Genomic DNA, 12,423 nt, shown 5'->3' on the forward strand with positions numbered 1-12,423 from the left:
ATAAGTTTTTTATTGTTTTCACCCACCATCACCATTCCCTTTAAGAACATCAAAAGATTAAAAAAACAGATAGAGACATCTGCCAGCGTCTCTGGAGATGAGTGTTGCACTTTCTTCTAATCCAGACCCAGCCTTTGGAGCCTCTCCATGCCTTCACAAAACAGAGGAATTTTTCTTTTATTTAAGAACCATCTAAAGACCCTTTTACTGTGTTTTAACAGAGCCCTGTGTCAGCACAGTTAAAAAATGCTGGCACTTGCTCTGCACAGATTAAAGATGATATATTACCCTTTGCTGCCTGGACCCTATTTATAGCTTCTTTTGCAAGATTGTGCAACACTCCAAGGCAGCAGCAGGGCCGGGGACGTGGAGCAAAGTCCGGGTGTGCATGCTGGATTTCCCCCTCCAGAAACTTCCCATTCCCTCTCCAGGCCTGAGAGGAGAGCTGCAGGGAGCAACACGTGTCCTGCTGCACCTTCCCAACACCATGGCATCACCCATGAGGRGTTTGCTCAGCGATCCTGACAGATATCTCCAGTCTTTCCGCCTCTTCCTGGAGCGTTCGACGGAGCACCAGAGCATGCAGGAGTTCGTGGAGAGGCAGCTGCCGGCTGTGATAGCGAGGTAACTGAGTGAGAACCATGGGCTGGCTGAAGGACAGAGGCTGCTGGGCTCAGRGGGTGCCTGTGAGAGGCAGATTGCTGCTCCCTGCCCTGTCTGTCGGTTCCTGATAGGGTTTGGCTGCACTCCTGCCCGGCCAGGAGGAGATAAGGCTGCATTGTTTCCCTGCAYACAGCACAGCCTGCCCTGGATCAGCTCTGAAATGCAGTAACAGATACTACATTCTAGCATCAAACTTGACTGAAAGCAGCTTTTTCAAAGTAATCTTTCCAGGTATAATATTAGGGTTTCTCTAGGATGGCTGGATAATGCTCCTGCTCTGCCTGCTGGTGTGTGTCCTTTGTTGGACCCCTCACAGCACGCAGCCAGCATCAAATCCTGGCTCTGGGGAGGCTCTTCTGAGTGCTCMGGGCTTCATGGCCCTGCCAAACCCTCACTCAGGGATTTTAAGAGCATTACACTCTCCTCTCTCCCTCCCTATTTTGCATAATGTAAAAGTTCTACAGATAATTTTTAAGGTGCTGGTCCAGACCCAGGGATGTTCCTCTGAGCACAGACACAGAGAAAGTGTGCCCCTGCTTCTGCTTGTATGCACTCATAACAAAATGCCACCTCTACAAATTGCCAAAATAACTCAAAATTGGGAATATCCAAAGGGCAGAGTTCTGAATCTGATCCCTCCAGCCCACACAGTCATTGCATTTGCGTTTTGTTCTGCAAATTGAAGTCTTAATGGGATCTCCAGTGCWTCACATCAAGCATGGAACCCTCTCTACTGGGCAGCTCTTCTAAAATGCATKAATGATGTTTTTCAGTATTGGAAATGGGAAGTCTACAATCAATGTTCTAAGCGTTGGTGGTGGAGCWGGTATGTATGGATTTCAATATTGGTATGTTTTTACCTTCTTTTTTAAAGAATAGAGGATTAAAAGTTGCGAAAGGAGCAGAGTGTGAAAGAAGAGTTGGCTCCAGGGGCCTGGTGGTGTTGGTGTGTGACCACATCATTTGAAAACAACTTGTGCCTCCCCACTCTGGCTCTTCTGTAACCTCCACAAAAAAAACCTTCTTCTACACCATCACTCCTCAAAGGCAGAGAGAAGCTTGAACTTCTCCTTAGGCTTTCTATGCACACAAAAACCATGCCATAACGTCTTAGAATCCTCAGAATATTGCATTTATACCTGCATTGTAACTCTTCTCCCCTGTAACTATTTACTGAGGTGATGACTCCTATCACTGCAATGTGAGAGCCATGGCTGAGTTGTGTTTTGCCCGACCACCATCAGTGTACAAACTCTTCCTGGAGCTACCGCCCCCCAAAAACACTGGAGATGAGCACAAGCTCCAGAAAAAATCCAGGAGAAAACAGAAATAATAAGCCTTTTAAGTTCACTGAGTGAAAAAACCCAATACCAGTAAGATCAAGCGGCTTCTGTTYGTTAAATTCTTGCTTAAGTGCCCCCATAATTAAAACCTATGTTTCCTTCTCYGCCCATTAAGTCAGCACACTTAAGTTTTATACGAACAGTTAATCTAGTTTAAATGCTGTAGTCATCCCATCACCAAAGACTAACCTCAGTTCTGTCGGTCTCTCCTCCATGCAGTAATTGTATGTAAATGGTGGGCATTAGTTATAAAACAGACTGTGTGACGGAGCAGGAACATTGCTCTCCAAAGGAAACCATTCTTCTGCAAAAAGAAGGTAAAAAGGAGGAAAGATGTTTTTAACAGGAACAGTTTATTTAGTGAGGTGCTTCACTCCCTGGCTGGGCACTGTCCAGCTTGCCATCTATCAATAAGGTGGAGGCAAAGCTCACTTTGTGATGTAAAATCCCCAAATCACCCAAGCCCATCTGCTCTGCCATGTTCCCAACCCGGCTCCTTGCGAGGTCAGAGGGAGCCAATTCCCAAATCTCTCCATCCGACCCTGGCTGATGTGGGAGGGCAGTGATGGAGCTGCTGCCCCAGCCCCATCCTCCCTGCACTCCACACGGAAGGAAAAAGCGTTCCCTCTCCCCTTTTCCACCTCGGGAGACAAGAACCCATTTACTGCAGCATCCCATCCCATCACACCCACCCCAACACGCCTGACTCCGCTGCCTTATTAACTTCACACTCCAGCGCGCCGCACTCTGTACCTTTAAAAACCATAAAAGTCATCAACGCTGCTATAAAGTAGCAACTGGGCTATAAACTATCCCGTTACGTAAAATGTTTAATTAGAAACTTAATGGCGAACATAGTGGTAGCCTTTAAAAGGTAATTGTGTTGGAGAGTTTAAATAATTCGGATAGCCTAATTGCCAAATTGTTGATAATGCAAGCTGCCACAGATCCGAGTGTAAAATGCCTCGGGACACTTGTTTGCATATAAAAGAGCTAAGTGAAGTCAGTTAAGGCTGTGGATTAAATTATGAATCAAAGGGGTGAGGGGTTTTTTTGGTTAAAACAGTATAAGGGTGATTTGGCAACACAAGAGTGGAAAGGAATATATTAACCTATCTGCATATGGAAATACAAAATTCGATTTATTTTTTAATTGCAGCCTTTTTGAAGGGCTAAATAATTTTACAGAAAGTTGGTAAAGCAACCAAAAACCAAACTGTTGCAGTAGCTCATTACAAATTCTGTGTTCACAAATTTTACCATGGCAGCCTGYGAACAACTGGCTTTGCTCTGATTTTTCAACAGAATCCAGATCTTGCAGCGATAGCAAAGATGCAGCTATTTCTGCTGCTTTGGAAATTCAATCTCCCTCCACCAAAGAAAGTGCTTCCAGAGATACCAAGTGAATGCTGGTGCTGCTGGTGGCTTTAAGAAAGACAAAAAAAATACAACTCTTCTTCACATTGTATATTGCATACTCTGGGCACTAATGARCAGTTTAATGCCCAATGTTTTCCTTTTGCWCCTCAAAYATTCTGCACAAYGGAGGWAATGCTGAAGYRTGGGAGTCCAGGGGYACTGAAAAYGATGAGGGTGGRCAGAGGCTGTGCAGGTTCTCCCTCYACAGTCCCYGTCYKKCCATCAGGGMYTSCTGGGTGCTMTTCCATCCTATAACTCTGCTGGGTGGCCTTCAATTCGGTACAAAACTTTGTTCATTTGTAGGGAATTTTATAATGTGGAGTTTTGTGCAAGCACAAGTACACCTTCCAGGACAAAGCTCTATATTTGCTTGTAAGAAAAGCCCTGGCTTTATCGTTCACTGTAGTCATCCTCTGTTTAATTCTTTCTAATTTATTCTGTTATTTTTYCCACCCAAAATCAATCCAAGCACAATAAGCAGAAGTGAGGTTGGAGAAAGCTGAGCAAGCCAGCGGGGTGTTGTCCCTGGACCTGTGCCTCAGCCAGAATTACCATCCCCCTGAGTTTCCTACACTGCAGATGGGGTGAGATGGCCAAGGATTATAGTGGCTATTTTTAAATTTTGAAGTGTTGGCTCTACCGGTACATCCATCAATAAAATAATTACAGCTGGCCTGAGCAGCGTTTAGAGAGAACTCTCCTTCATCAAAAGCATAAAATACAGTCATCTCTGGGGTATTCCATAAACAAGGGTTAGATAAACACAAATGGAATGTGCTCTATTCGTTGTTCTTTTGGTAGAAGTCCCAGGACTCTGAAGACAAACAGATATGAATATTTTCTCTAATTCCAGGGTAAACACATATTCCCTTTGCCCTCCCCCRCATGAGCTTGTAACCAGTGAGGTGCTTGGCTAAAAATGCTCCAACTGACTCCTAAGAAACCTTGCCAAGTGTGCTGGTGACTTGGAACCATCAGAACTGGCACAGACAGAATCTTGTAGGATCTTCCCCTTGAGGTTAAACTGTGTCTGGGAAATGTGAGGTCAAGCCACAGGCATGGTCTGCCTGCTCTTCCCTTGGCCCTGATAGTGCCAGTCAGAGAAGAGAAATGAAGACACTTGGGAGTGATATTTAAATTTTTCTCAATTTTCTCAGTCTTCAGCGACAATCGACTGAAAATACAAAGCACAGGTGCATCTGTACTAAACAGCAGCAATCAGCCTGCAAAACTGGGGATGTGATGGTGGTGGAGATCCCCTTTGCCTGAGCTTTGTTTYCATCCTGTGTTTCCTGCTTCCTTAGGTGAGATGGACTTGCAGATCCTCTCAAAAATACGARCCAGATATCCCGGGGTCACCATCAACAACGATGTGGTCGAGCCAAGTGCTGACCAAATCTCCAAGTACAAAGGTATTTTTTCATTGAATAAATTAAATTTACATTAATTATTTTACATGCATTGTAAAAGTGTTGAAAGGTGGATGAGTCCATGTTTAAAGGCCTTCTTGTCAGAGCTGTCACTTAGAAATTAAAACATTCACTGTTTGATGTTTTTTTGCCATCCTTACTTCTCAACAATGTTCACTMTTGTTAAAATCTTAGTTTCTCCACTGCTAAGAACTCTGAATGGCAAATGCTTGATTAGACAGATCTTAAAAGCTAAATAAGGTGGGAAGWGATRGGTGATTGTATGGGAATGGARTGAAATTCCTGCATTTCAGAAAGTYTGTCTACTTCAACTTGCCTTGAATCAGGATCCTTCCTCAGCATCAAAGGGAAAATTTTGTGTCTCATGGTAATTCTCTCACATCTTAAAAACCGTTTCCAGCAAATAACTAAACCTCACAGTGGGGCACTAAATTAGTTACCAGGCTTTGAATTAGAAAACATGGAAAGGAAAGCAGGGGGGATAGGACAGGCTTTTGCTTGTGCTCTGGGGCTCAGAATTTTGTTCCTTCCCCCAGCCCAAAGGTGCAAGCAGCATTCATGAAGGAAAGGGAAGCATTTTCCAAGGAGTGTTAAGGAGGGTGCTTTGATCAGGTTGCCCTACAAAGTGAGCATCAAATAGCAATGCACGGTTTGATTTTCGCTGGATTAGCACCTGGCAGGRGTCACAGGGTGCTGGGGCTGTGTGGAGGTGATTCCAGCCCTGAGCAGAGCACTCCGGACAGAGAGCAGCCCCTGGATGGATGTGACAGCARTGAATGAACCTCACCAGCTGACTCTTGTTGGAAATGCTCCAAACTGTGGTGAATACCAGCTCTAAAACCACACTGTAAATCTCCAGCTCTTGCTCTTTCTTAGGTCCCTAAAAATGAAGCGCTCCCAGTGTGAATTAGCTTCTGGAAGTCAAAGGAAAAAAACTCAACAATCCCCTTCTCCCTGCAGTGAGGTAGCTCAGAATCACCAGAAGCATCAGAGACTCCCAGGAAAAAAGCAATTTTTTAATATCTTTCCCTGTATTACATGGACCTGATCCTGATCTTTTAAAAGAATAGCTCCTGCAAAATCCCCAKAGTTTGACATTGCTGCAGGCTGAAATGGTGCAGGATGAACAACACAACTTCTCTGTTTATAAGACAGTTTGTGCACTTGCACAAAGCATTTCTGTCCTGTCTGGGCTACRCAGGACTGGGTTTGCTCTGAACCTTCCCAGTGCTTCCACCACCAATTACCARTTACCTGGCAGTCCTATCCTACTGCAGTGAGTTTCTTTCCAGAAGAGAGTTAAAATATAAAATGTTGTCCTTATTTTAAGTTTTATGCTAAACTAGAAATGAAATATTCATCTGAATTTCTTTCTTTAAACTCTCTTATTTGGTAATTAATCATGTCCCCAGTAGCTACCATTAATTAGGTTTCTGGGGCCTAGGATTTTCCGTGGAGAATGAGAAACATTATCCCCACCTCTGAGAATTCAGTAGTTATGTTTTCTGCCTCACCAAATGCTTTCTCCTTGGGAAGGAGAAGCCAAGCTCATGAGAGAAAATTCCTACTGGGATGTGCAGTGATGACAAACTCAGGTTTCTCCTGGGCTGTGGYACGTGATGGAGGCTTTCCTCAAAGCCTGGTGTACAGGCTGTGGCTTTCCTTCATTCCTGGAATCCCTTGGTGGCCACAGTTGGAGTGTTGGTGGCCCCAAAACTGAGCTGCATCCCCATCACCCTCAGGCAGCCCAGCTTTGATGGCACCCATCAGGTACATGAACAGCTTCTGACCAGGAAAACTGGGCTGAGCCCAGAAGAAAAAGTTGGCAAAATTTCCAAAATGGCTATTTTGAATGGATGAATTTTTGAGCAGAAATTTTCCATAATCCCATTAAGAGCTTGCACTTTCCTAGAGTTTTGGCTCTGAAGGCCCAGCCCTGAAAACAATTCCATTTTCTTCTCAGCTCCTCCTTGCAGACAGATCAACAACTGAACCGAGCCAGATTGCCCCAGATTATTTGTGATGGGGTGGGAGCTGCTGCTGAATCACCCTGAGTTTACAACAGCAAATTAAACCTGAGGCCAGGGACTGATAAATGGAAGCCAACAGAGTAACAGTGGCAGCATCTGAAAGGGGTGACCCATTTCCAGCCACAGAGGAGAAGAGATAAACACTGATGGAGCATTTCTCATCTGTCCTAACCGGAGCCCAAAAGGAGAAGCATTGTAGTTAGATGTGTAAAGGCACTGGTTTTAGCAAATCGTGTTTTGTTCTSTAGCTAAGGCTCAGCCTGCCTTTGGGCCATGGAAGATTTAAATTGATGCTAACTCCAGCGAAGCACAGGAATGACTCAGGGCCTGCTTTGTCCTGGAGCAATCCCGAGCTCCAGGCAGCAGAGAGATGAGCTCCRTATGCCAGCAGATGGACCTGAGCATCCCAGCATCCCCTGCATTAGGAAATCAGCTCTCAGCTTTGCTCCCATAAAAAACAAAGAAATGCAGCGATGAGCCAGGCTCTCAGCGTAATTTATGCTCTGAATCCACTTCTCCAGCGTTGTATGGAGGTCTGAAAACAGGCCATGTGTCACTCCTTGTACTGCTCTTTGCTCTGAAACACTGCCATCCCTTTTGCCCGAAGCAATTGCTCAGAACTCCAGGATTCTGAAAAATTGTTTCAGTGCAGAAGCAGCTGAATGAGAGATGGGTCCTTGTGGAACAAAGCTCCTTCCCTGTCCCACCATCTCAGTTACACAAATTTAGGAGAAGGCATKTTCTTTCTCTGCCCTTCTCAACCTTTTAATTGTGCTTCTCTTCACAACAAACCCCTGCTTTGATCCATCCTCAAGCACCTGTTTTTATCTGGGGAAAGCTCTCCACTGTGGCCCAGCTTCTGTTCAGCCACATGGGTTTTGTGTGGCACCAAAGCAATGGGGTCATGAGCTCTCCTCTTGACATGAAATGTGCTGCTCATGGYCTCATAACTTTTCATCCCAGCCAACATTTTTATTCAGCTTGAGCCAGTCATGGGGAAGAATTTACCTTTTTTATTTTTAATTTTTTTTAATTTTTTTTTTAATCAGGTAAAGACTAGACCCTCTTAAGATTTTGTCTTACAAAGCCCTTTACAGCCTCCTCCTCACACATGGGCTCAAGGTTTAACACTGTTGTCTTAAACTGGTACCAAAACTCTCTACCTGAATATGGCTTTTGGATGTATTGAAAGCTCTGAGTGGCAATCAATCCCATATTTGCAATTGAGATAACTCTGTCCTGCCTTCTCCTCCATTTCAGAGCGTGTGGCTCAGGCATCAAACCTCGAGAACATTAAATTTACCTGGCACCAGGAGACAGCTCATGAATATGAAAGTCGAATGAATGCAGAAAAGAAGACTAAAAAATGGGACTTCATTCACATGATCCAGGTGAGAGTCTCTGCAAAGCAAATGTTGTCAGAGTCTYGGCTGTTAAAGGTGTGCATGAAGTATGTGACCTCATTATCCACTCGTGGGGGAAGAAAGGTGAGTTTATTTCCCAGCAATTTGAGGAGCTTTAGCATAAGTGAACTGCAAAAATGAAAAGCAGCTTTGAGCACAGTAGTCCTATTAACCAGGCTGTGGGTGGCAGTCAACTAAGAATACATTTTAGCTACTGCCTTCAAAAGCTCCTTGTCCTCTCCATGAAATTGCCTTTGTGTTTCCAAGTTCACTGAAGCCATGACTGGAGTCATCTCCACTGTGAAGAAAGGCAAATCTCTTTATCTCAGGTTAATGAATGAACATGAGCTGGGTGCTGGGAGTGCCAGAGAGCAGGCAGAGCATGACAGCCCTGAGCCTGCAGTGTGAGGCACTGCCAGCACCTTCCTAATGTGCCTCATTGTCCCTGCTTTTCTGCCAGGATTGCCCCCCATTTGGGTTTTTTTTTTAAGTCACCAGGATTACAGTGCACATCTCTAAGCATCTCTGCTTTTTCCAGATGCTGTATTATGTGAAAGATATCCCAGCAACTCTCCGCTATTTCCACAGCCTCCTGGAATCGCAGGGGAAGCTCCTCATTATCCTGGTGTCAGGTGAGAGCTGCTCCACCAGCACAGCTCGGTCAGGACAGGGCCATGAGGACCTTGGGGGGGTTTCTGTGAGTTTAGCCACAGGCTGTGGAGGTGAACAGACACCCCTGAACCCTGCACATGTGTCTGCGTGGGTGTAAAGACCGAGGTTTTATCAGCCAGCAAACCCCGTATCATTTTTCTCTCGCCCTTCCCCGTCCTGCAGCCTGCCCAGTGATGGATGGCAGCAGCAGGACAGGCTCCATCCCGCAGCTCTCACTCACAGGAGCCCTTCAGCCTGTGCTGTTTGCTCTAAAAGGCTTTCCAGGCTGGGCACTGCATCATCCCTCTCCCACAGACTTGGGGCATTAAGCAAACGGCTACGGCGGGGCTCGGCTGTGCCATGCAGCAGGTGTTGGAGCACATATGGTTCATTTTCTTCTCAAACTGCCCATTTCMTTAATATCATCATTTTGGGTACAAAGCAGCGTTCTTAGGCTGTTTCAGATCTCACWGAGATGCTCTGTGGTCAATCCAGCAGGAAAATGCTGGAGCAGAGTAAAYGATGACCTTTTAGTGCTTTGGGCAAGGTATGCCAGAGATAGGCAATGGTGGGGTCTAATTTCACTCTAGAAAGTCTTTAATTTGCCTCAAAAGCCATGGAAATTTTAGTTCTGTAAACAATCACATCTGACAATTCTGAAAGGATGTTAAGCATTATTTGTTCAGAGGTTTAAGCTTCATTTCTGACTGAAATTGCAAAACAGATGAAGTTCCTTTAATTTTGTTCATGAACAGTCCACTACGAAGTGACACTTCTGACCTGAATTTATTCAAACTACCTTTCTCCAAAATATTTTTGGTTTAACGCGTTTTCAAGCAGTTCACATCCAGAAATCTGTATTTTAAATGATTTTAAAAACTCCTGTTCTTGTTCTTTGGCTGAACAAGAATAGACCATAATAKCAGACTATTGCTGATTACCTGCATATAGTTAATTGAAACTCTTTYCCAGTTGCTTAGCTTGTCCCTTTGGATATTCACAAAATGTGAATACAGGAAGGAAGACACGTCTATCCAAAATTAAAATGATTAAGGTTCTGAGTTCATGAAAGGTATTTGAAGTCCTCTCTGGGCTAGATGACTCTGTATTTTCTGACTGAGCAGAAATTGCTGGGGGCAACAAAAAAGTGGGAGAGAGGAGCAGAGAGGAAAGGAAGGCAAAAACCATGGGGGAAACAAGAGAGGGAAAGGAAGAAGTGCCATGAAAACGAGCACTGAGGCAAAAGGAGGTGCTGAAATACCGCCAGAACAAGGCTCATTTCAGAAAAGGTAATGTCATCTCCAACACAAAATTGTGTTAATTAAACGCCATCCCGGGAGCAGGGTGGGTAGCAGAGGGCTGGGGTCACTCGGTGGGGTTGCAATCCCTCCTAACCCCGACYCTGCAGGGTTTGCAGGGRCTGTCAGTGTGTTTACAGAGCTTTRCAAACAAAAGCAGTGCCATATGCTGAGCCTTCCGAGAGCCATTCCGGTAATGCTGCGTTCAGGTGGGGCGTAATTGCTCAGCTCRGAGATGGCACCGAGTCACACAACACTGACACCGGCAGATTTCCTGCAATTAGCGCTCTGCATTCAATTTCCACCAGGTGAAAGGAAATATTGGAGCCTCTCTTCTAAACACCAAACTGTTTATTTGRGTATAAATAACTGTTTGCATATAAAGCGACTGCAAAACCACGAGCAACTGGTTTTAGTACCGAGGGAGAATAATTGCTGTAACTTTCAAGAGCTGCTCGTTGGGCTCAAAGTTATTTTCATCCTGTCCAGTCATTCTGAATAATCCCTTTAAAAATGATTTACAGCAGAAATACTGAATCAGAGATCCAGGCTGAGGGAAAATAAAGATGTGAAGATGCATGTGGGGAGTTTTCAACTCACCCAGATGGTTTGCTTTATAAAATCTCACGAGAAAGGGTACACAAGTAGCTGCTGGAGGCTCAAGGAGAGGTGCTGGARCTCCAGGGTAGGTGTCCACCTACTCCTGCAGCCCCCAAACCTGAGGAACAGAATCAGGGAGASAGCCAACCCCACCATGTCCCAGCTCTGGAAAGATCCCACTTGCAATGATGACAACTGCTAAAAACCCCAGACAATCAAAAATACTTTCAAATATTATTTTTCCTTGTCTCTGAGTGTTTTTTCTGGTGGTTTATCTCATAGGAAACAGTGGCTGGGAAACGCTGTGGAAGAAGTATGGGTCTTTGTTCCCTTTAGAAGAYCTTTGCTCTTTCGTTTCCTCTGCTGATTTGTCAAGGATGCTGGATTCAGCTGGGTTGAAGTACCAGCTCTACGAGCTCCCATCCCACATGGACATAACGAGCTGCTTTGTTGAAGGGGACAAAAATGGGGAGCTYTTGCTGGATTTCCTGACAGAAACACTTGACTTTGCCAAAACTGCTCCTCCTGAATTAAAACATCAGCTCATGGAAGAGTTAAGAAAGCCTGGATGCAGTGAAAACAGAGATGGGAAGGTGTTTTTCAATAACAACCTGTGTGTAATAGTGGTTGAGCCATGAGTTACCCTCTTCYTCTTGATCCAAGACAAAAACTCAGACACAAGCTGTTAACAGCTGAAATGCATTTTTTTATCTTTTATAAATGGCTTAATTTAGTTCATCACTGATAATAATTTTTGGAGCTTGTTAAGAAATCAGYGTTAACATCTGTTGTTATAAGTCAGCTTTACTACTTGATTAATTCTACACTAATCTGTGAATGTATAACTCACTAAGCAGTAAATTGATAAAGCATAYAGATGTTGTGCAATCAGCTATAACTCAGACTATCCACTCAAGCACTGCAGAAACCTAACCATTTCCTGAGAAATAATCCAGAACCACATGGAGTTCCACCATCTTCATTAAAAACTCTCCACAAACAAGCAAATTGCAAAACAAAAGTTTCTTGGTGCAGCTGGCAGGAGTAGAGGCTCAGAATAACCAACCATTGGCTGGATCTTCTATGGGATTTCTTGAGTTTTTCACTTCTGGTCGAGGTCACAGCCTTCTCCTGGCCTGGCAGCCAGGGCCATAAGTGGCCTGTGAGCTTTGTAACAAGAAAAATGTAAAAATAAACTCTGATACTAGAATGACTGCTTCCAGTAGCATTTTTTTTCCATTATGAATGCATTTATCAATCAGATAAATCTGTTCACTATACCAGAGATTCAGCAAGAAGAGGTTTCACCTCCTCAGTCCCTTCTGCACGTGAGGCTGTTGTGGTTGATGCATTTGTTTTGCTGAATGGTTTTATAGTTTGCAGAACTGTTTTCTCTCTACAAGGCACAATACATAGTGGGATACAATAGAGYCGCTTGAATGGATTTAATAGCTTGAATACTCAATTTATCCCCTGAGACAGGTGTGGTTTCTGCCATTGAAATAATTTGATTCAGTGTTGAAATGGTTTACTTTAGGTAATACTTTAGCTGCAAGGAATTATGTTTTATTTTTGCACACACATTT

The 12,423-nt window shown here is 44.2% G+C and overlaps 1 protein-coding gene across 1 annotated transcript; it reads left to right on the forward strand.

Annotated features, from left to right (window-relative positions):
• Nucleotides 1–467: 467 nt before the first annotated feature.
• LOC130573795 (histamine N-methyltransferase-like) lies at nt 468–11,832 on the forward strand. The gene is made up of 6 exons (XM_057366522.1): nt 468–624; nt 1,437–1,489; nt 4,730–4,837; nt 8,146–8,276; nt 8,827–8,920; nt 11,120–11,832. The coding sequence occupies exons 1-6, from the start codon at nt 488–490 to the stop codon at nt 11,473–11,475; spliced, it is 879 nt and encodes a 292-aa protein (XP_057222505.1). The 5' UTR covers nt 468–487; the 3' UTR covers nt 11,476–11,832.
• The last annotated feature ends 591 nt before the right edge of the window (nt 11,833–12,423 follow it).

This window comes from Malurus melanocephalus, unplaced genomic scaffold (assembly GCF_030028575.1).
Source record: "Malurus melanocephalus ecotype Western Australia unplaced genomic scaffold, MMel_1.1 scaffold_67, whole genome shotgun sequence".
NCBI classification, from domain to species: domain Eukaryota; kingdom Metazoa; phylum Chordata; class Aves; order Passeriformes; family Maluridae; genus Malurus; species Malurus melanocephalus.